Source organism: Seriola lalandi, unplaced genomic scaffold (genome assembly GCF_002814215.2).
Source record: "Seriola lalandi dorsalis isolate HSWRI2012SDOR001 ecotype SW California unplaced genomic scaffold, Sedor1 jcf7180002054968, whole genome shotgun sequence".
Lineage (NCBI taxonomy): Eukaryota > Metazoa > Chordata > Actinopteri > Carangiformes > Carangidae > Seriola > Seriola lalandi.
Genome location: NW_019525519.1, coordinates 188,533 through 211,829, shown reverse-complemented (window position 1 = coordinate 211,829; position 23,297 = coordinate 188,533). Strand labels below are relative to the sequence as shown.

The 23,297-nt window shown below is 41.0% G+C and overlaps 3 protein-coding genes across 4 annotated transcripts; 1 reads left to right on the top strand and 2 right to left on the bottom strand.

Annotated features, from left to right (window-relative positions):
• Positions 1–1,547: 1,547 nt before the first annotated feature.
• Positions 1,548–10,587, bottom strand: nrn1lb (neuritin 1-like b). The gene is made up of 4 exons (XM_023395696.2): positions 9,309–10,587; positions 6,804–8,586; positions 4,495–4,642; positions 1,548–3,303 (listed from the first exon to the last, which is right to left on the bottom strand). The coding sequence occupies exons 2-4, from the start codon at positions 6,859–6,861 to the stop codon at positions 3,000–3,002; spliced, it is 510 nt and encodes a 169-aa protein (XP_023251464.1). The 5' UTR covers positions 6,862–8,586; positions 9,309–10,587; the 3' UTR covers positions 1,548–2,999.
• Positions 10,588–11,671: 1,084 nt separating this feature from the next.
• Positions 11,672–13,250, bottom strand: thap11 (THAP domain containing 11). The gene has a single exon (XM_023395765.2). The coding sequence runs from the start codon at positions 12,899–12,901 to the stop codon at positions 12,068–12,070; it is 834 nt and encodes a 277-aa protein (XP_023251533.1). The 5' UTR covers positions 12,902–13,250; the 3' UTR covers positions 11,672–12,067.
• Positions 13,251–15,483: 2,233 nt separating this feature from the next.
• Positions 15,484–22,635, top strand: gfod2 (glucose-fructose oxidoreductase domain containing 2). 2 transcript variants are annotated; one of them, XM_023395759.2, is made up of 3 exons: positions 15,484–15,774; positions 17,441–17,812; positions 19,145–22,635. In XM_023395759.2, the coding sequence occupies exons 2-3, from the start codon at positions 17,560–17,562 to the stop codon at positions 20,044–20,046; spliced, it is 1,155 nt and encodes a 384-aa protein (XP_023251527.1). In that variant the 5' UTR covers positions 15,484–15,774; positions 17,441–17,559; the 3' UTR covers positions 20,047–22,635. The 2 variants fall into 2 exon arrangements, with proteins under 2 accessions (XP_023251527.1, XP_023251528.1); XM_023395760.2 differs by having other exon boundaries at positions 15,484–15,778.
• Positions 22,636–23,297: the final 662 nt, after the last annotated feature.

Below are 23,297 nucleotides of genomic sequence, written 5' to 3'. Positions count from 1 at the left end.
GATGATGTCCCTTTGTTAAGGAAAAAAAAAAAAAAAACCTTTGCTGTATCTTAAACATTTCAACAAATGGGTGCAAACTGTGAGGGCTTTGGAGCACCTTAAAGAGATTTCATGGTGATGTTGCCGATTTTCTGGAGTGAAATACAGGACAAAGAGAGATTAAAGTGAGCCAAGGTGTTCTGGGGACAGTTCAAAGACTTTGTAGCTGATCCTCCAGGCGTGTGCTGTTTTCAGAAATATCTCAGGATTTCACTCTTTAAAAAAAGTAAAGAAAAAGGCCTTATTAATTTTTAATGAAGTTAAACTAGGATAAAAACAAGATGATGATCATCATGACATGACATTACAAAATGATGTTGAAGTGATAGACTATCATAAAAAAAGATGTAAAGAGCAACACTGGGCTGTTTTTTAATGAAATGTACATGTATTAGATTTTTTTTCTGGCACACCTATTACATTATGTTTTTTAATAATAATTTAGCCCAATAATCAGACTGAATTGTGATTTTGTTATATCTGATTCTGTTTGAAGTGAATAACTTAATTCAGTTCAGAGACCTGAATGAACATGGGCTAATAATTATTTAATTAACTGCCTTTAATTAGCTTTATTATTGTTAGAAAAAGATATCGAAACACCTACTGTAAAAGGTGGGAGCGCACTTTTTTAAAATTCTAACGGACTCATAACTGACGTTTGCAGACATTTACACTTTTACAAAATCTGCCTTCAAATTTCTACTGAAACCATAACAACACCTTCATATAGTTTTTTTATTGTCAGGTTTCATATTCAAAAATCCATCCTGCTCAACACAAACATGGGAGCTTTGACTGAGGCTCAGTCAGATTTGAATCCCTCTCTCTGTCTCCGTGGTGACCTGCCATGTTTTGTGCAGACTGTACACAGTATTGAAAATCAGTAGTCGAGGCCAAATCAGGGTTATAATCTGGACTTTAAATGTGTAGTCTGTTAGCAAAAATTAGACAAAACCACAGACTTTTGACATTCAGTCTGATTGATTTCAGCTCAAAACAGGAGTCAGATAGCACGGTCATGTGCAAACTGCAACCGGATCAGCCGTACAAGCCTAAAGCTGGTAAGTGTATGAACCAGCACTATTCAAATCAGCCATTAATCCTGCCTGGTGGTGACCTGGCATTAAATCAGTGTCACAAGAATATAAAGCAGGACGTTCCACCTGAGGTTTCAGTGACCGCTGCGATAACTACTTAAATTCAGCATGCTGCAGTGATGAAGTTATCACCTCTGACCTTCAGTTGTCACACCTGCTCACATCATGTTCATCAAGTCACACGTCATGGCACATTGGTGCCACACAGCCAATCATTATCAGTCATTTTCCATTCACAGTATTTACCCTCCAGGCTCTGAAGCACTGTTTTCAAGGGTTTTCGAGGTGCAACCTGCTACGCTGTGGATGAATAAAGACAGATGAGATTAATCTAGTCATGATTCGGCTGTTATGAAACAGCTTAAGAGTATTAAGATTACACACAAAACCGACACAGAAACACACAACTTCAAGAAAAGCAATAGTTGCGGTTTAAGGTACAAAACTCTGCATTGTGTCTGTCAGCACACTTTTGAATTTAATTTTTTGTTGGGTTAAAAATCAGAGTGAAACAAAGAAGGCATGTGCCACTCAATGCTGTGAAGAAGAAATAGAATAATGCAAATAACCAAAAACAAAACCAGAAAATTAAACAGCAAATACGTTGATAATGTGAAAACCAGTGAATAAAATGCAATGGACTGGCTCAGTATCAAAGAACAGTTATACAACATTTAGTTACATTACAGCAACTGTTAATGTTCTTGGGATGAAATCTGGGAAACACTTATCTTCTTCCCACCACTGACCTATGCACTTAGCATGTACTGTCTTTATACTTATAATACTTTTTATTATTTATTGTATTATTTGGTTCTCTGCCATGTATTCTTTTGAAGCACATTGTTAAGCACATTGAATGACCTCCCTGTATGATAATGTGCTATACAAATAAATTTACCTTGCCTTTTTATTTGGCCCACAGGGGATGCGTAAAGTTATTTAACTGATTAAAGTAAAGCTTTACTGTAACCAGCAGTTCAGAGTAGAAAAAGCAACATACAGTTAGACTGCTTGAAAAGAACGGCAAAACCACTGAGAGGAGTCACATGAAATGACACAGTTTTAGACAAGTGATAAAAATTTAGCAACAACATGCAAACACTGCAAAGAATCCTTCCACACACAAATGTAATTTTCTGACCTTAAACCAGTCATACACGGTGATGAATTAAGCCATCTGCACTAAGACACTGTTTTGCCCCCTGTAATAATACTTTCCTCTGGGTCACACCTGATTGGATCACAGATCTGACGCCTGCCATTGAAAAAATCGCTCAACTCTCTCTTGTCCTAAAAATCACCCTGTATTACTGATTTACTGTAGTAATGATAGAAAATTGAGGTGTGTACTATTACTATGAGCTTATTGGCAAGATTTTTCTCTCAGTTAAGAGAACTCAGCAATAGGAGGGCCTTCCTCTTCTCTCCCTGGATTAAACTCTTTGCTACTCCAGACAGAAATAGCATAAACAAGCAATAGTGCATGACATAAATTTAATTTAACACTCGGACTGTATATGTGCAGTCCTCGTGTCTATGAAAGTGACACTTTTTTAGCAAAAACCAGTATGGATAATCTAAATATTTATGCCCTTTTTGTCCTCTCTGAGGGCGAGGCATATAAAATCATTACAGTAATGATCTGATCAGTTAATGTCTAAATACAGTAGATATACCTCCTTGTCCATGTAAGAAACACAGAACCAAATACTTCAATATGATCCATCTGAAATCCTGATTTAAGGATCGATATGTAATCATGACAAGTCTGATTTGTGAAGCATGTTTACCCTTGCGTGTTTGGACCATAGGGGGTGGAGGACTCTGTGATGACCAGCTCATTGGTTGATCAGCTGACTAACTCCTGAGCAGAACCAGTAGCGTGCTGCACACAGGGAGCAAGAGTGTGCTGAGGGCCGGGCTGTGCTTGTATGTTTGCCCTTTCAGTGTTTCCTGGTTGGTCTGGTCAGAGGTGGGGGGGCTCTGGGGTGCAGGCACAGTGCTGGGTGGGAGGGTGGTGCGGCTGGCACACACGTCGTACAGGTTTCCAGAAAACTGCGTCTTCCGGGACTCTTGTCTTAGAGACTCCCAGACGGCTGCTGGTTCTCCGGGACATCCGACCAGAGCTGAGTTAGCACACACATGGAACGCATTCCAGGACCTTCAAGGAACCAGGACAGGAAGAGATGTCAGTGTAAAGTGTAGTAATATAGTGGCTGTAATGCATCTTTCTCCAAGAAAGCATGTGGAAAGAAAACTACAATAATACAGTGATGAGATTATATACAGTTAACACCTGAGCAGAGGTTGAAGAGTAATTGGTCCAGTGGTTTAACCCTTCATGTTGCTGCAGTGATGTACTGCAGGACCCTGTGGGATGTGGTTACAGGTGCAACAGAGCACACCTCTGACCACATCCAACAGAAACAGACTTGGAGAGGGCAGTGAAATAATATGGTGTTAAAGTGCTCTTTAAAGTAAGGTATTTAAAGATACAGGTTGCATTTGGGGGGAGTAAACATGGTGCAGGTCCTCTGACAGAATTGCAACAGAAGGAAAGCTTGTGTAATTGCATCATTTTTTTTTTTTTAGTGGAGAAGAGAAGATGTGTCTGCTCAAACAGTTGAGCTGCTGATGCATGATGCTGATGAGACCGAAGAGTCTGAACCGAAACAGTAACGTTGCAGGCCAGAAACCCCTGTGGACATCTCAGGGTCACTCTAGGGTGATGATTCACTGTAGGTTTGTCACTACGAGCGCACATTAACATCCAGTGTGGATATAACAAGGCTGAGAGTTTACAGCTATGCAAGAGCTCTGTGAGGTTGAGCTAAATACTAACATGCTCACAGTGACAATGCTAACAGGGTGATGTTGTAGCAGGTATAACATTTAACATTTGCGCCATCCTTTAGTTTAGTGTGTTAGCATGTTAGCATTTGCTAATCGCAGGAATCAGAAAATACAGCTGAGGCTGATGGGAATGTGATTAGTTTTGCATGTGTTCAGTCATAAGAATTTCAACAGAGTCCATCCACTAAAAGCCAAAAAATGTCCAACTCACAGTGGTACTACAGGAAAGGTCAGAGGATCACCAGAACGAGTAGAATCCATCCTCTGGTGACCAACGGTGGTCGAGATAATTCAGTCTGGACCAAAGTGGTGGACTGACAAACAGACCGACAAGGACTGGCACTGTGTTGCCACTGTTGCCACATTGCTAACGCTAATAATACAAGCATCACAAAATAGAGCCGTTGTATCAGACAAGGTGTGACTGGGTGGTTACCACAGTGGCAGAAAGACAGACACACACACACACACACACACACACACACACACACACAACTACCTGCAGATTGCATCGATGTCCTGTGTGCTCTGGTCTTTTTGTGTTTCCACCAAACTGTCCCCAAGCGTGAGCAAACACTGAGCAAAACTCTTGTAGATGGAGCCACATGAAACAGGAACTGCAGCTCCGAAAGACGCGGGGACCAAGCCTGGTGGGGAGGAAAAGACAAGAGAAAAGTATGTTTGAACACCACATCCACATAGTTTTATCAGAACTTGTATGAATAAGTGAATGTTTATACAGGGACTCTGTAAACACAGTATGTGTCTATTTAAACATTGGGGATGAGAGAGAGAGAGAAATAAAATCACTTCAATCTTGTAGAGTGAAACACAATGTTTATGGCATGATCCATCCGGTGCTTAGTCGGATCAAACAAATACAGAAATATGTTGTATTCCATTCATCTGGAGGGATTATACATCCTCAGAGCCAAATTCAATGTAGGACCTCAAAACCATGTGTGAGCTCGTCTGAGTGCATAGATCAGCTCATACATAACACATTCCTCTGAAATTGGTTTTTAGTTTTCACTGAATAGATCCTGAAAAGCTGAGATACAAGGTTTGACTGGAATATTTAAACACTGATTTGAAAAAGAGGATTTCTGGTGAAAGTAGGTTTGAGTGAGATTTCCTCCTGTGCATTGGGCCCATACAGTTGCTTTGTTGTCTCTGGAAAAAGACAGTTGTCAGCAGCCTTGGTTAAGCTGCTCCAGGGTCGAAAGTGCATTAAATGTCCAAAGTATGTGGACACCTGAATTTATGTGACTGTTGAACACCTCAAATCATGGACATTAATCTTAAAATGATATTGGCATGTGATGTTTGGATTTTGGTTACCCAACGTGAGCTGACGTCAGTAGTCTACATCAAATTTCTCTTGGTATTATCGAATGTCCTGATGATGAAATTTGGTCACCCAATGTCACAATCTACATTCAACCAAATACCAACATCTAATGACGGTGGCCAGCTGCGTGCCTGCAGGGTGGTTTGTGTTCAAGTTCATCCCCAACGACTTGGATGGGGTTGAGGTCAGGGCTCTGAGCAGGCTGGATGAGTCGGATGTTCGTCCACCACAAACTGGGAAAACTACTTCTTCATGGACCTTGTTTATGGTGCGGTCACGTTGAAACAGGAAATGGTGTTCTCCGAATCCTAAAGATTTGCCGGGACATTTTGACCCAACAGAGATATTCATCAGGCACTGGCATTGTGAACTGGCACACACTGGGAGCTATCAGTGCAATGTGCTGATCTTTTATCTGACTTCTGCCCTTAATTTGTTTTTTGATCCAGCACCCAAAAGATTTTTGGATGTGCACAATCTAAAGCTGTTGCCACGAGGTTGAAAGCACAATATTTTCAGAGACATCTCTGTATATTGCAGCATTAATATTTCCCTCAATTTGAACTAAAAACAGTCCCAAAACCAAAAGGGGACAGGGTATGAGTCCACATACTTTTGACCACATTGTAGAAACGAGAGGATAGTCTTTGCATCAACTCTCAGAATCTCTCACTTTAAGAGATAAACTTTACTGTGATCATCTTTACAGTTCATGGTCTTTATGTCTTACTCTTTGAAATGAATAATCATGCATGCACGTTGTCACTGTCACTGTTATTTAATTGTTTTAGTCCTGCTGTATTTGCCTACTTATATTTGTCTGTATTGTACCATGACTGTTAATTTATTGTTTATCCTACTGGCATTTATTTCATTATGATATGATTGCCTGCAAAATAGTTGGTTATTCTGATTGTAAAATTTCAATGTAGTATTTGTTTTTCCTATCTAGAGTGTTATCTTCCTCCTACAACCCTCAAAAATGATAGCACAATTCACACCCAAATACATGATGTTGTACAACCAACACACACAGGAGAGAGAGAGAGAGAGAGAGAGAGAGAGCGAGAGAGACAATCCGAACATGAGGGGACAGTGAGTATTTCATTAAGGTAAGTGCATTTCTAAAACCTTTGTCTCCTCGGTTTCACAATAAGCTGAGTGAAATATCTTTTATCAGTCCTGTTAACTACCTTGGACTTGGACAAACCTGCTGAAATTCCTCTGATCAACCTGAGTTCCTACCTGAAGTCAGTCTGAAGAAAAGACATGCTTTATGAGATAACAGTGTTAAAAATGAGACAGGCGAAGCAAACTTTATCTAGCACTATCAAACTTTTCCCACAAGATTTAAATGCACATACTCTCTCTCTCACACACACACACACACACACACACACACACACACACACGCAACACAGTCAGACAATAAACAGAGAGTAAAAAGACATCCTTACCGAGACAGAGAGCGATGGGCAGCAGCATAGTTGCGGTGCCCGGACGGGACTTCATCATTTGGCTCAGCAGAGTCCCGTGGAGCTGAGTCCCACCTCTGAATCAGAGTCTCTGATGTGAAGCTCCTGCTGGCTGTGAATCCAAAGAGTATAAAGTTGTGCTTTAGGATGTGATGTGTCCTGCCATCCGCAGGGAATTCATCAGATTGCAAAAGTACAGCAATGCACAGAGGCACAACCCGGCTGGATTAACAGTGAAAGGGACCGATGCATTGCAGAGAGTAAGAGGATGTTGTGTGTGTGTGTGTGTGTGTGTGTGTGTGTGTGTGTGTGTGTGTGTGTGTGTGCGTGTATGCATGTACACTGGGGAGGGGCACAAGGCGAGAGATGGATGAAGCAGACCAATGACAACATCACAACACAGCACACTGGATTAGAACGATCTCATTTCCGGTCTTTGGTATTTAGAACATTTATTTGAAAAATGTAATAAAATACATACAGTATGATGGTGATCGTGCACTCAACGCACTCAGGAACCATCTCTGCCTCGTTCACACACACATCTATCTGCTGCACAAACCTGGTTTTACTGTTGAACAAGAGGTTTTCCACTAATGTCAGTAGAAGGAAACATTAGCAGAGGTGTCAGGAGGATTCTTTTTCATGTGGACAGATGGATGACGTCCCAGTGAGGATAAGACAATCACCCCCACCTGGGAGTCCAGCGTAGATGCAGAGCACCCTCTGAGAATAGCAGCAGCCCATGTGAGAATCATCTAAAGCTATGTGGGTCATGTGAGAGTAAAAATTAGATGCACACTGTTTAAAGATGGGTGACTGTAAACCATCTACCTTATTCCCCACTTTCCTAACTTGATCGCCTTTCTTACATCCCCATCCTCGTCTTCTCGGCCTCCAAATCCTCTGCTACGCCCCCCAGATGGCTCACACTACGTGCATTAGTATAAGTCCTGGTTCACATCTGTATACTGACACAGGAGGAATGGTAACCCATTGTTAATCTGCAGCTTAAAACAACCATTAACTGCAGAATAATCTGTCTGTCAGAGGCTGCTGCCATGAATCAGTACGTCATGGGAGCTACTTTGGCAGCATTTCAAACCATGAGTCTTCCTGAAAACATCTGAATTAGCTCAGCAAATGTGGGTCGTTGTTTGTTTTTGTTTTTGTTTTGTTTGTTTGTTTGTTTGTTTTGTTTAATGTTCTCACCTTGCAGATTTGCTCAGAAACAATCAAGCTGGATGTAAGACATGTTTCCAAAATGTTGTGGAGGCTGTTACAGCAGGAAAATAATCAATCACATATGGATGTAATGTTCAAGTGTCCACGTACTTTTTGACCATGTAGGAAGTGTATAGTGTGAATATTCATGCTACCATGTTGTCGTTGTCGCACAGCCTTAAAAAGTGATCAAAATGTCCTGTAATAATGAATGGTGATATCTTAGACTCCAAGTTACTATATAATGTTTTTACTGCAGCTGAAGCATTGAACTTTGTCAGGTGTGTGTCAGAGAGTCCTCCTGCTAACTACCATCCCAAACCAGTGCAGTGCTGCACTCATCAGTCTCCTCCCAGCAACATCCCTGCTGACCAGTGGCTTTCTTACCTGGTGGTTTCATTGCACAAGAAGCTCAAAGTAGGATATGTTCTGACCCTTGACTTTTCCACCTCACTGTGCTCTTGTGAACCCCAGGTTCTGTTAAGCCCAGACGTATGACTTTCCGTCAGTCAAGTTTTTCTTTTCAAAAAAGTGGTATCATCTGCAGAAAGAATAGTATTTATTATTAGACAGTTTATTATCGGTTTGTTATTCCAAATCAGGTTGTAGGGGACATACTGGGTGAGTAAAGATCACTCAAATGCATCTCCATACAGTTTCAGGGATTCTGCAACCAACAGCTATCTGTGGACTCACACTCACCTATGAAACACACTCACCCCGTGTGTTTCATAGGTGGCTGTAAATGCTCTCATGGAAAACAAAGGTGCTCCGCCTGGGTCACAGTGGCTAAAATGAATTTCCAATAGTAACCAATTTTAATGGCCAAAACCAAACACCCACAGAAAGCCTAATGCACCTCTCAGCTGTATCCTCAGTTTACTGCAAACACTGACAATTTAAAGCTTCCATCTTAAATGCAGTTTATGCAGAAGCACCAGGACATGCGGGAAAAGACAGAGAAAATTCTCTATTCTCTATTGTTTGAAATCTTTTGGAGCTAATACCCTAACAGTACTGTTTTTTCCCACGCCTTACTTTGCAAAGCATAAATATGTTTTCACTATTTATTTAATTTAACAAAAACCTTAACCTTTGCTTTATTGTTAAATGTTGCCTAAACACAAGCAGCTGGCACAAGAACTCTGCCTCAATAAAATACTGGCACTGCAACTGGCAAAGATCTTGATTTAAATCGGCAAATATTTGACCACAGAATAAGTAAAGCTATCTGAAATTTGATCCAAAATACCAACCAAGTACCATGACAGATTGAGGGTGTGAAGATCTCCACAGCAGAGAAGCACTCCGAAGGATCAACTGGTCTATGGACAGATTAAATTGCAAAAGGCACATGACGTGTGTTACATAGAGAAAAATATTGCAGTGTTTCTTGTTCAATAGTTTCAGAACATATGGACCAATTTAAAAGCAAACATGTAATTTTCAACCAGAATAATTTGTTATGAAAACACAATGAATAATAAGCCCTAATGAGATTTGAGATAACAGTAACCTTTTTTCTACAGGCACATATCCAGATTCTTGCTGTTTTTTACTCTGTATTTCAAGATCATAGATTTTTTACATTGTTTCACTTCATTCACATGACATTATTAGAGATGAGATAATCTGACATGAGAAGCTGCTGTTTGGCCTGAATGTAAAGATGGCTGTGGTAAATGGCAGCAGCCATAGAAAAGGAAGAAGGAGTTGTGTAAATTTGATTGACAGTCCTGGATTAAGGCATTATGCAACACTGTTGGGAGTAAAAAAAATAAATCCAGATGAGATTAGGATCTGGATCCTCGCTCTCTCCAATGCTGTCTATCCTTCCATTCATCCGCCTGTCCCTCTTTCTCAGTTTCATGTAACACATTTTCATGATTGGTGTTTAAAATTACATATTTTAAGTGAGTTGAGGAACTGTGTTACACGTTTAGATTCTCATTATGACATTCAACATTTTATAAGAGTAACAATTCAACAAGTTACGATCAAAGATGCCAACAAACACGGACAGACAGAAAGTAAATTAGGCCATAGAGACCGGAGCTGGAGCTCAGCTCTTCAAGCTTTTATCTCACTGCCATCTAGAGGGGAAAATCATGCTGCAACATGTGACTGTGCACTCTGCCGATCGATACACACATTTTACCACTTGTTGTTTCTACTGAGTCAAATCTTATCCCTTATGCTGCACTGTGTGGGGACACACACTGAAACCATAGAGCTGAAATGAGTGGACAAGATGGTCAGCTCAAGATGAAGCCATTATTTTTTTAATCAATTATTTTAAGTGATTGATGAATTAAAACCTAATCACTTGCTGGTTTCTCAAATTTGAGAAAAAAAACCCACAACTAATGTTTTTCAGCCGTTGATAAGCCTACCCAAACACATTATTTTAGCCTCTGAAATAATGTCCACTTTCTTAATTAATTTTGTACATTGTATGGTTTCAATTATGAATTAATTAATCTGACAGAGTAATCACTGCATAAATCCATAATACAGCTAACCCATAATTACAATCCATCCTGAAACCTAAACAGGGACCTCTGGGCTTCATTAGTTTCCTGATACTTTCGTCACTGAACAGGTGTGTAAAACAGCACATCGACATTGAGATTTGATGTTTGAGTTCATGTTCCATTGACAAGTCTTCATGATTGAGGATTTAATGTGATACAAATTTTATTACTTTTCCACAACTCAACACAGGTGAAAAAGTGCTCCTACTACTTGACAATAGAACTTATTGGAAGTACTAGAAATTGTCATTTTTTAATCTTGTCTTTCCTTGAAAGAGTCCAAATAAAACCATTCACTGCAGCCCAGTGAGTTTTTATCCCCATGGGATGAGCCAAACCTACCTTAACTCCAAGGTAACACCAATAAGAACTACACCAGGATCCTGGTGTAAACAAAACAGTCCGTTTCTGTTTTGTTACTGTGACACTAGACAAAGTCAGCACACGTTTGTTGTCTTGAGAAATTACTCAGTGTGAATCGGCACTATTTCAAAATGAAATTTACTTCAAGATGAGAGCAGAGGAGAGCTGTCAGACCAAGTTCAAAAATCTGAAATGTGTGTATCATCCTGTGCATAAAACAGTCATGAACAGGTCAGAGAGATGCAGCCACTAAACTTCAGTCTGAGAAAAACAATATGATCATAAACAGGCACATAAATTCACTGTCTCACAGAACCACCTTGGAGACTAACATACATATTCAAGTTGCATAAAGTATCATGACAATGGATTTCCTATGTACTTCTCCTAAGATTTCCTAAGGAAAAATAAAACAGTAAAAAATTTAATGCATGTCTTCAAGAAACATACTTTAATAAGATTTCATCTTTTGAGTGCCCTTTCAAGTTTTAAGGAATTCTCTAAAGTCTTTTTTCTGTCACGCAAATGTTTTTAGCAACAACTTTACCTTTGAAGGCAACTCGGATGAAGTCATGGTAGAGTTTTATGTCACTGACTAACACCAGCAGTGTGCCAGGAATAGTGTTTTGGTTACACAAAATCCAATGGATACTTCAGCTTGGTGTACTTTACACCTCCTAGTTTCAGTTCAAAAGTAAGGAAATAAAAACTTCAAACGTCAGAGAAATCTGAAGGAGAAAAACTTTATATGCAACTAAGCAGCTTTTAGCATCAGTCCGCTTATAAATATGTAAGCCCGCCTAACCTGCAAGTCTGTGCAGACCACGAGTCCCGGTTGAAAAATTGAAATATGTATTATTGACCTTTGTTGAGCTGCAGGCCAATAGTGGACTGTGCACGTTTGTATGTGATTAGCAATGAGGTTATTACTATCAGCTACATAAACTAGGCAGCCAACTTGTTTACATCAGGCCTACGAAAAATCAACTCTACTTTTCGAAAATAAATTGTCATCGCTCGTAGGTTTATACAAAATAGGGCTGGATCTGCTGTCTTCAAACCCTTCGGTGTCATCTCCGTTTGTCTGAGTCTCTGTAACGGGTCGTCTCCGGTGATGTTCACCCATCAGATTTTCTTCCGGACGCTGAAAGCCACCGAGTTTCCGTACAGCAGCCTGTCCCGCTCCCGCACCTCCTCCTGCAGTTTGGCCTCGGCGACCCGCAGCTGGCGGATGGTCGCCTTCATCTCCTTCATCTTCACCTCCATCAGGGCGATGATGTCCCGCTGCTCGTTCAGTTTTCGCAGCAGCTCGGCCGACGTGGTACCAGTGGTCAGCGAGTACGAGTGGTCCAGCGGGCTGCTGGTCACACTGACGTACTGTACGGGTAGCTGGTGCAAGGCGGACGCGGCTTCGACCGACGAGTCGTCGGCGGTGAGCTCGTCCGCACTGCCGACAGGTGCCGTGTAACAAGTCCCCTCTGACTGGGCGGGCAGCCGCGCCGTGCCCAGGTACTCCCCGTTTTGGCCTATCTGAACCACGGTGATGCTGTCGTCGCTCGCCTCACCGCCAGCATTGCCCTCGGCTCCTTCCGCCGTGCTGCCCAGGACGCTGGTGAGGACAATCCCGGAGGTCGCTGCGGCGGCGGGGGCAGGAACCCCCGCGGACACTTTCCTGCCTCTGCCCCGCCGACTCCTGCGCTCGTTGACCCCACGCAGAGGGAAAAGGGACGGTACTCGGATGCTGTAGGTTTTCCTCCCGCCGGCGAAATGCACGCTGCAGACTCGGTGCCCTGTGGTCGGCTGGAAGGTGCTGAAGCAGCCGCTGACCCCGGCCCGGGAGATGTTCCTCAGCCACAGCTCCCTCAGCGCGGTGTCCTTAGGAAACGTGTAGAAGCGCAGGTCGCGGTCCCGGTGCGAGTTGTTATAGCAGCCAGGCACACAGCAGGTAAACCCGGGCATGTTTGCCTCAGCGCCGAAGGGTTAAGACGCAGTCTCGGAGTGAAGCCTGGGTTATTTTATTGTTGTTTCTTTATTCTGTGCGTTGTTATCAAGCTCCGCGGCCTGCAAGCGGAACTACACGTCCCACAACGCTAACAACTTCCTGTTTATTTTCTACCAAAAACTGAGCCGATGCGCTCCGTACGACGACTGAATCCACTCCAACTTATCTGGCTTCTGAGCAGACGAAGCATGCACCGATACTAACTTTCAGGCTGGTGTTTTATTTTCGGAGGTAAATGTTTGGTTTTGTTCTTCGCGGTGTTATCAGGCCAACCGACGTCCACTGAGAACTAAAAGTACCATAAGCCCTTGCGCTTCCTGTCCAGGTCCGTTAGCACTCTAGCGCCCCCTCTGGTCAGAGTGTGGAAACACGACAGCGAGAGGCACTAATCTTTTCATTTAGTCATTATCCATGGTGGAGGTAGTATTCTGATCCTGCACTTGAACTACTAAGTAAAACTACCGATGCCACGCTGGAAAAACACATCAAAACGATACTGCAGTAAAAGTATACAAGCACTAAAAATGTACAAAAGCATCAAACATAAAAGTAGCTACTCAATGCAGTAAAAGAAATCTCGTGATTAATAATCTGTTATATGTAATATTATTAGATTATTACTCATGCAATAAAGCTACAACAGTAAACTGTATTAAAGGTTTTTCAGGTTCTGCACCATGCCAAACACAACATGTTGGTGATCCCAGGAGACGTTACTATTTTAACTTCTGGTAATGCCTATACAACAACAAAAAGCCAAAAAAAAGTTGGAGATATTATTAGATATTTAGATGTTATTTTCCATGCATAATAGAACTGGTTTGTTAAAAGCCCTGCGCAGGTGTTTTCAGTTACACTAGCTTATTAAAACTCTAGTCAGGTTGAAGTTAGTTGGAGCTACCCTGGGAATTACCTGATGTAACCGAACTCTATGAACTAATAAGTCCTGAGAGGAGGTTTAATTAGGCAACATAAGTTTTAAGAAAAAACACCTGTGTGGTTGGACTGTGGGTGTGTTGGGGCTTTGTCCTAATCAAGCTGAGAGATTTTCTCATCCTCACATTAGAATAGTTCAATATCCACCCACAAAGGTCTTATGCAAATAGTATCTGACATAGTTTATTGTTCAAAGGGTAACACGCACTACTTTGTTGACATGGAACGTAAAATTCCATGTGTCTGTATTAAATGTGACAGAGCTGAAACCTGCCACAGCTTTATCAATCTTTCCATCTGAAGCAGCCATGTGGTAATACCCTTTATCAGCCACCTGATGGCCTTATAGGGCCTTCTTGATGCCTGAGAGTGTGGTGGCAACAACAGGGAAGTAACAGCCCCATATCTCCCCATGGAGGATGAAGTGGTTTGGATGTTGGATGACTGTGCATTTCCACACTCTGCATTCATGTCATATTTCATAGGATCCCCATCCAACCACGACTCCACCTGTCAGACCCTTTTGGATGTTATCTACTGATCCATAAGACACACACTATATGTTAGCAGACTCATCTGTAGCTTGAAGTGCAGGATACAGCCACACTGAAACATCTTACCTTAAGTATTTTAAGTTTTAAGTCAGGTAGAGTTCTCTGATGGACTGATCTCTACATCTTGGTGGGCAATATGGACCATTTCTTTGGAAAGAATATGACGACACCATATTAGTATTAATATAATATTAATATTGTAATTATAGCATTATCTGTGACTATTCAAATTTTGATGGTTTGAAACAATTGTCATGGCAACATTTTGGCCAGTCCTCACAACTTCAAAGGGCTGTTTGAGGGTTAAGACAATTAGGGTTTAGCATTGGCAAGCAGGTTTTAGGGCTAGGTATTTTGTTGTGATGGTTATGGTAGGGTAAGGGGCAGAGGAATGCAAGTGTCCTCACAATTAACATAAGACAATCTATGTTTATATGTCTAATGTCTGTGTGTACCTGTACTTCTATCTTTGTGAGGACCTATTTGAGTTATAGCTTGCAGAATTGTGTTGTTAACATAAAAAAATGTTTACATAAAGTTACTTTTTCAAATGAGGTCTTTGTAAAAGCCAGGCTAGCACATCAAATCATTTTTAAAACTGTAACACCTGATCCAAGATTTCCCCTGCTCCCCGAGGCACATGTATATTCAGGGATGGATTATGAGAAAATAGGCCCCTGGGGAGACACAAGTAAAATGTCCCTCCGGGTGCAAGGGACACAAAACAATGACAAATCCTGTGTTGTTTTGTCTTTTTGTGATTGTTTTGTAGCACTGTGGTCATTTCGCATCCCATTTGTGATCATTTTGTCTCTTTGGGGTCATTTTGTGTCTCTTTGGTCGTTTTGTGTTCATGGTCATTGTTGTCTCTTTGTTGTCATTTTGCGTCCCTCTATAGTTGTTTTGTATCACTTTGTGGTTATTGTTTGTATTTATGGCCGTATTGATCTTCTTGTGGTCCATCTTTGGGATCGTCTTATTTCTTTTAACTGAGATCTAGGACTTTCAAATGTGAAACATTTACAGTCACTTATTATAGAAGCTATGGCCTCATACGTTCACATATCTCATTTTCTACTGATTTACCTGTTATCTGCAAAATATCACGTTTCACAGGAACAATTTTACGAATGTTTGGTGTTTACAAGCCATAATTTCAAGTCTATCTAGTGTCCGCTGTGTCGCTACCAGAATTCTCCGCTGGCGGTGACCCATCTCCAGCCTCTTGTAGTATCTCCGCCTCTCCCCACAGTCCTGCCGTTGCTGTTGAAGTTACCATTAGCAACTGGGCAGCGCCCGGCTCAACACCCACTACCGCAGCTGATGTCCTGCCCAATACAGTAGGTACATAACTTAACATTTCGCTACGTATTGTCGTTATACACATTTTAGAGATCGCCAGAGACATTTACTTTAGATATGAACTCTGTAAAGTACATACGTTTGTCGCGAGGTTCTGGTTGGCTTTGCTCCTGTCTGGCCGGCTAGCTAAACGCGCTAGCTAACGTTATCAATAACCTCAGTGTCGAGCAGCTGAGTGGAGCTAGCTTAATGTGTGGGAGCCATAGCCATCCGGAGCACATAACCAATATACGTATAGATCAGATTAAGTAATGGTCACTTTCTGCAGGTTTGGGGTGTCGTAATAATTATCGTTAATACCCAACTATTATTGAATCTCGCCAGCGACAGTTTGGTGCAGCCACGCTACACCAAACTGTCGCTTTGTTATCGGACCAGCGGACAGCAGCACAACACGGCTAGGTTACTTTCCAGTCTCTCTGTGTGTGTGAGAGATGGGGAGAGATAGGCTTCATCCGCTGTCAGCCTGGTAAATGTATGCGTTTGTTTGAGCGCTGGTTACATAGGTACTGCAGGTGCACATCAGACACACACGCCTGTATCAGCCTGTTGTTGTACAGTCATGGTTACAGGAAGACAAGTGAGGCGCAGTCAGCTCCTGACAGCCACTACTCTAAGATTATCATCACCTCTTATCACTTAAATACATGATACTATTTTGATAAGTATTTGCTGAACATCATTAAAATTGGTCATACTCCAGCTCTACGCAACTTTCAGCTATGAGGACTTCTCAATAAATATTGCTGTGTAGGACTTAAACGAACGACTATTTTGTCTATGAAATGCCGGAAAATAGTGGGAAATACCATCAGCAACCATAATCATGAGTCCCCACAGACCAGGGAGACATCTTCAAATGTGTTGTTTTTTTCTGACCAACAGTCCAAAACCAATTTCAGACCAGGGTTCCAAGTTCAAATATATTCAGTTTACTGTCATGTATGTATATGCATATATCAAAATAATTTCTGATTAGATTACTGTGGGCAGGTGCTCCCACCACACAAACCCACTGTAGTACAACAATAACATTACATGGATGACTGATATCCACACAGCAGTTACACATCCATAACAGTCAGATCAGGAAATCACCAAAGGTAAGTGGCTAGTTGGGAGAGCCTCAGGCTAGTTGAGCTGCACAGTATTTCATATTGATGTTAGTTAATTGTTCTGTCTGCGGAACTAAATTATTGTTTAGCCTGGATAAGGTTATACACAAAGACATAAATTACACTTGCTAAATAGGTAGGGATGATGTTTACTTTCAGTGGGTGTGGAACATCTGAGGAATGGCATGTTAACTATGTAGCAGGACACAATGTAAGTGGCTGTCAGAAACTGCTGATAGGAAAAACTGGTCTAAACCTGTTTGTTGATACAGTCACTAGAGCTATGAGATAAATTGATAAGATAGATATTGTTCCATAAGAGAAGCTACTGTCTGTTTTTTTCTTATCGTGAAATTGTGATATAGATTTAATTATGTATTGTCCTTAAATCCCACATTGCTAATGATAAAGTGATTATGTGAAGTAATTTCAGAAACATACCCACCCAGCATATTGTTGCATTATTCAAATAAATTGTGATTTTGTCAGTGTCACCCAGTTTAAATGTTGTGTTCATTTATTTCTACAGGTAAACTCAGATTTCCTGACAACAGTAAAGACCTTGACAGAATAGTGGATCATGGGCATTTGAGATGTCAGTGAGGCTGGCCATGGTTCACACGTAAGCTCACAGTGAGTGGCACTGCCATGCTGCCAGGAGTAGGTGTGTTTGGCACGGGGAGCACAGCCCGTGTGCTGGTCCCGTTGTTGAAAGCTGAAGGCTTTGAGGTTCATGCACTCTGGGGGCGAAGCGAAGAGGAAGCATGCTGCTTGGCAAAGGAACTTGGCATCCCATTTCACACCAGCCGATCTGATGACGTCCTGCTGCACCAAGATGTGGACCTCGTCTGCATCTATATTCCACCTTCAATGACAAGGCAGATAGCTGTCAAAGCACTGGGTAAGAGGTCAAAAAAAACATACACTTTTACTAAAATGCAGACTTATTTCCTTTTGCAAGGCTGCCCTTTCATAAAATCTTGGGCGCATAAGTGTCTAACTGGCACTTTTACACTTAACATCTGTGCTGTGCCTACATACTGTACATGCTGCATCATAAGCCATAAAACTAAATGTACAGTATTGCTTAAAAAAGAGCTTGGTGGATGTTCATTGAAAGACAGTAGATTTCTTTTACAAAAGAGAATTCAGAATTTTTGGGTTTATATGAATGAAAAATTAACTCAGGGTTCTTCCTATACCCCAGGTCCAGGTCTTATATTCTACTTTCCTCATAAACTGGATGAGCATCTGAGTCACACAAACTGCTAATATGACCTGACCCAGCTGGGCGGGGCAGTTCAGCTCTGGAACAGATTTGAATTTTTTGACTATGATGACAGTACTCACCAAAAGATGCATATACTCAAAATGACAGCATTCTTCTGTGACATATTTTATATTTGCAGAAGAATGCAGTGTATACATTTTTTTATCCTTGTGATATGATTAATGGTGATCGTAGCCATGACCACAGGGAATGAAGTCATCTAAGGGGAAAAAACAAAGCAAAGCTTACAGACAGAAACCTGAAATTCCCCACATCTCTCGTCTGTTCGAAACATATTGCAGCAAACATAATCACCACACTGTTGTATCAGAGAGGAGTAGATCTATAAAGTTAACTTACTGTATCTGATGGAATTCCTGAGTGTTGACTTCAGCTTCCTGTTTTAGTTGCAACTTCCTGAGTGTGTCCCCACCAAAGGACTTATCCACGGCACTAATTCCAAGGGGTACTGAAGGCTGCTGATCTCCATGTATAAAAACTATGCACACCCTCTATTATTATACGTGCTTACAGGAGAATGTTGACTTTTTATTCATACCAAACCCAAGGAACTGGACTTTAATGCCATCTAAGGCCATCAGCTCCACAGTGTGCCTAAGCACTGAGATACGAAGTCCACACAATGCCCTCAAACCATATTTGATATACTAAAACCCCAAGCATTATTCACAGCTACCATTACAAAGGTACATCTAGCAAAAACAAATGTAGTTTAATACCACAGCCCTTCAATAAACCCTACCTTTTTTGTTGAAAAAAACTGAGAGTATATAAAACATAAATTGTGTGTGTTTAAATAATAATTGAAAGAAGAAAATTAATTGTTTAACAACCAAAAATCATGAAATGATTTTATGGGATCATATATGATGATATCATTGAATTCATTCTTATGTGCATAATAATAACACCACCCTTCCCCCTCTCTCTCTCTCTCTGCAGGTATAGGTAAGAATGTTGTGTGTGAGAAAGCTGCAACTGCTGTGGATTCATTCAAGATGGTGACTGCAGCCAGATACTACCCCCAGCTGCTCAGCATTATGGGTAATACCCTGCGCTTCCTGCCAGCTTTCGTTGCAATGCGGCAGATGCTGGTGGAGGGATATGTTGGCGAAATGCAGGTGTGCGATGTCCGGGTCTACGGCCCAAGTCTCCTGGACCAGTCGTACGGATGGACCTGTGAGGAGCTCATGGGAGGAGGTGGTCTGCACACTGTCGGCTCTGCCATCATCGACCTTTTAAGTTACCTGACTGGCACTAGAGCCCATCGTGTACATGGCTTACTGCGGACCTTTGTGCAACAGAACAGTTTGATCCGAGGCATTCGCCGCGTCACCAGTGACGATTTTTGTTTCTTCCAAATGTTGATGGGTGGAACAGGATCTAGTTCTTGTGGTGTGTGTTGCACCGTGACCCTGAACTTCAACATGCCAGGGTCATTTGTGCATGAGGTTATGGTGGTTGGATCCACCGGGAGGTTGGTTGCCAGGGGGACAGAACTGTATGGTCAACGCAATGGGAGTAAAGGTGAGGAGCTGTTGCTAGGCGACAGTGGGTGGGTGGGACCAGAGGTGAAAGAGATGCCCCTGCCTCACCTGAGGGGGCTCAGCTCTATGGTAAAGGCACTGAGACAGTCTTTTCAGGCTCATGAGGAGCGCAGGTCATGGGCACGAGGACCAGTTGCCATGGCACCAACATTTGAGGATGGTCTGTATGTGCAGACGGTGGTCGAGGCGGTGAAACGGTCCAGCTGTAGTGGAGAATGGGAGTGTGTTGAGATCATGAGTCAGGAGCCAGATCCAAACCACAACTTGTGTGAGGCTCTGCAGAGAAATAAAAACTAGATATATTTATTCACCCAGTGCAACTACTACATGTCTGACAAAACTGGGCTCTGAATGTTGCTCCTTTACTTCATTTGCTTTAGCAGTTTACATTACACATGACTACTTTCACATTTTGAACAGAATATTTTGGTTGATAGGATGTAACTGTGTTGTTGATATTTGCACCCCCACAGTTGCAATTTGTTTGTTCACTAAATTGTCATCCACAGCTCCATTATTCTGATTTTCAAAGAACATATTATAAAAGCTCTGTATTTGCTTTAAGTGTGCCAAAATCTGCGTTACCAAAAAATTGACGGTCCTTGTCTGAAGCTCGAAGTCATGGAGCCATGACTGCAAATTTCCTGCTAAATGAGGCTGATATGCATCACCTGACAGCAAAACACCACACATATGTCAAATATTGGCCGAGAGCAGAACTGCCTATATCTCAAAGAGACAAGTGAATGTCTGAACATAGCCCTTCTTTTCACTTCAAGCAGGTTTTGTACTGTGGCAGTTAGTAAATAATCACTAACAGAACGTTTAGGTCCAGCACAGTTTGTCCAAGCTGTTAATTCAGACACTGTGTGAGGTGAAAATAGTTAGTGTAGGTTTATAGAACAACTGAGATAAGATTTTAATCTCTATTGTACATAGCATTTATATATTTACAAATATTTTGGTGTTAATGTATTCCCAACACCAATAGCACCTTATTCTGGATGAAAGTGTTTACCTCAGACATGAATGTGAATATCAAAGCATTAGGATGATTTGACTAACAAAATAGTTGCAGTGCGGTGATCCAGAATTCAATTTCTCCAGTGGAGAGCAACCTCTGTAAAATTCAGAATAAGAATAATGGAGCTGTGTAGAGTTTTTTTTTTATGTGTAATAAGAAGCATAAATTTAGATAAAATAAAAGAGGAGCTAGTAAGTTTTTATGTTACAGCCTGCAATGGCTTACATAAGATACCAGGGATTGAGTAAAATAAGCTATATAAAGAAACGAATAATAAAAAAGTCTAATTTGTAGCATTGCCCCTCAAAATGCCCATTTCTTAAAGTGGTACTTCATTTTAAATTGAACATTTGAGTATCACTCATTCCCTATAAGCTAGAAGAGAGGCTGAAAAAAGTTGTAGTTTCCTGCTTCGCTGACAGAGCAGCTCTAGTCAGCTGGATTCTGTGTCTGTGACTGTGGACTTCAGTACTGACAAGTTTTCATGGTATCAAAACCATCTGAACCACTCAAACCACACCTATGTCATCTCAGGATTTTCATTCATAATTTCATAATTTCATCAAAATATACTACTTCCAAACAAGTGCATTACCTCAAGGATAGATGTTGACTGTTTGGAACAGAACAAATGTAAGGACAGAGGTGAAGTGGATTATGCCTCAGAGGGATTTATAGGATTGTTTGAAAACAAAACTGAAACCAATTGTCATCTATTTAACCATTGAAACTGGCCGCGAAGGAAGAAACTACCAACTTTCAACTGTCGCCTGTCGAGCTTAAACAGAGGACAGATTACAGCTGTAGTAATGCGTTAAATATTTTTACATTATGACAAACAGGCTTGTTCTAGAAAGTGGCCTTTTATTGTTAAACTGTCATTAGATACAAAGCCTGAGTTTAAAATGTGTGTAAAAAGTTTGTTTACATGTGTTAACCATTGAAGTAATTTTATATGTTTTATAAGATTTTTTTTTTTTTTTCATGCAATCTATGCATTTAAAGTTATTACAGATGTTTAAATCTAGAGGATGGGTCTGCCACCCCACCCCACCCCACCCCCTTACACCAGTCATCCTGAAACCTTGCTGATGTTTTCATTGAGTAGAACCACTGGATTTGATGTGCATGAGAGAAGAAATGTTTGCCTCTTTAACATGTTCAGAGGCAGGAAGTGTTGAACAGTTTGTGGTTGTTGTAGTCACTCACTGCATCTCAGTTCTGCTGAATATCCTAAATAATATTGAAGACAGATGCAGTGTACTGGTGTGATTTGATTGGTCTGTCCCCTTCTTAGACCCACGCAAGATCTGCACATAAGGACGCATACATGTTACACGCTTACCTCACGCTATCCCAACAGTGCTTTACAAAAACCCTAAATCAAGTTTACATTAAGTGTCTTTAACACATTTGCCTGCAGGATGCTCCATAACACACCACTATTAAAATACATTCCAACCGAGTTTTTACCGTCTTGTTAACAGTTGCTTTTGTTTTGTTTTGGTTTTTTTGCACTGATAACTGATAAAATGCCACCTATTTAATATGCAGTGTAATGCTTGTACCAGCCAGCTCACTGCAAAAATGAATTTAACATTTGTGTGTAAAAGGAAGACCTTTTGTATTTATTTATGTCTTGGTGTGGAGAAAGTTTCCCTTCATTCATTCTGTTCAGTGTTTGTGTTTTCAGCCTGTGAATTTCTGTTTAAAGCTGTAATATTTATCTTGTTTAGATTTAGTGTTGTTTTAATTGATAATATGGCTTGTTGAGCACAATGTGTTGCATTTAAGTCGGGAAACTGTACTGTTCATCTGCCTGACAGATATTTCATTTAATAAATACAGTTGTCTTCATTTAATGTCTTTGGTCAGACCTCGCTTTATTAATTGTGTAAAAAAAAAATGTACCTTTACTAGAAAACAGATGTTTAGTGTCCTTTGATAAGATACTCAGTTCTTTACTGAGATGAACACTGCAGCAATAATATTAACACCTTTTTGACATATTTAACATCCAATATTTTGTAAATCAAATATTTCTGCCCAGGCCAGGTGAGTCAGGTTTCTAGACTGAGCTAGCAGCATGCTAACCTTTACCTATAGTCAGACTGAATAATCACTTTTACACTGCATCATGCAATATGTTGCCTCATGTCTCCTCCCTCGTCTCCATAGAGTCACCATGTCTCCATGGAGGCATTATGCTGCATTCATGTGGGAGTTGCTGAATGACTAATCTGCATGTGTATCAAAGTGCAGGTTTGCTCTAAGCTATTGCTCTGTTGTTGTTATCTAACATTATCATTGTCTGAAATCTTTCTACACTGCACCACAAAACATCAAAGAGTATAGCGTTAGAAGCATTTAAGGAAGATACACTCTCACTCAATTTATTAGGTGCACCTAGCTAAAAATAACTGTTAGAGAGGTGTTGATTCAACTTTATCTCATGACTTACAGTGAATTTATTCAATTCGGTTCAATTTTATTTGTATAGCGCCAAATCATAATATACATTATC

Bases quoted from the DNA above. Each gene is read 5' to 3' on its own strand.
- nrn1lb (XM_023395696.2), bottom strand. From the start codon at position 6,861: ATGATGAAGTCCCGTCCGGGCACCGCAACTATGCTGCTGCCCATCGCT. The intron at 4,643-6,803 runs GTAAGGATGTCT...CCTCCCCACCAG, and splicing joins GCCCATCGCTCTCTGTCTCG to GCTTGGTCCCCGCGTCTTTC. The intron at 3,304-4,494 runs GTAGTTGTGTGT...GGTTCCTTGAAG, and splicing joins GACATCGATGCAATCTGCAG to GTCCTGGAATGCGTTCCATG.
- thap11 (XM_023395765.2), bottom strand. From the start codon at position 12,901: ATGCCCGGGTTTACCTGCTGTGTGCCTGGCTGCTATAACAACTCGCAC.
- gfod2 (XM_023395759.2), top strand. From the start codon at position 17,560: ATGCTGCCAGGAGTAGGTGTGTTTGGCACGGGGAGCACAGCCCGTGTG. The intron at 17,813-19,144 runs GTAAGAGGTCAA...CTCTCTCTGCAG, and splicing joins GATAGCTGTCAAAGCACTGG to GTATAGGTAAGAATGTTGTG.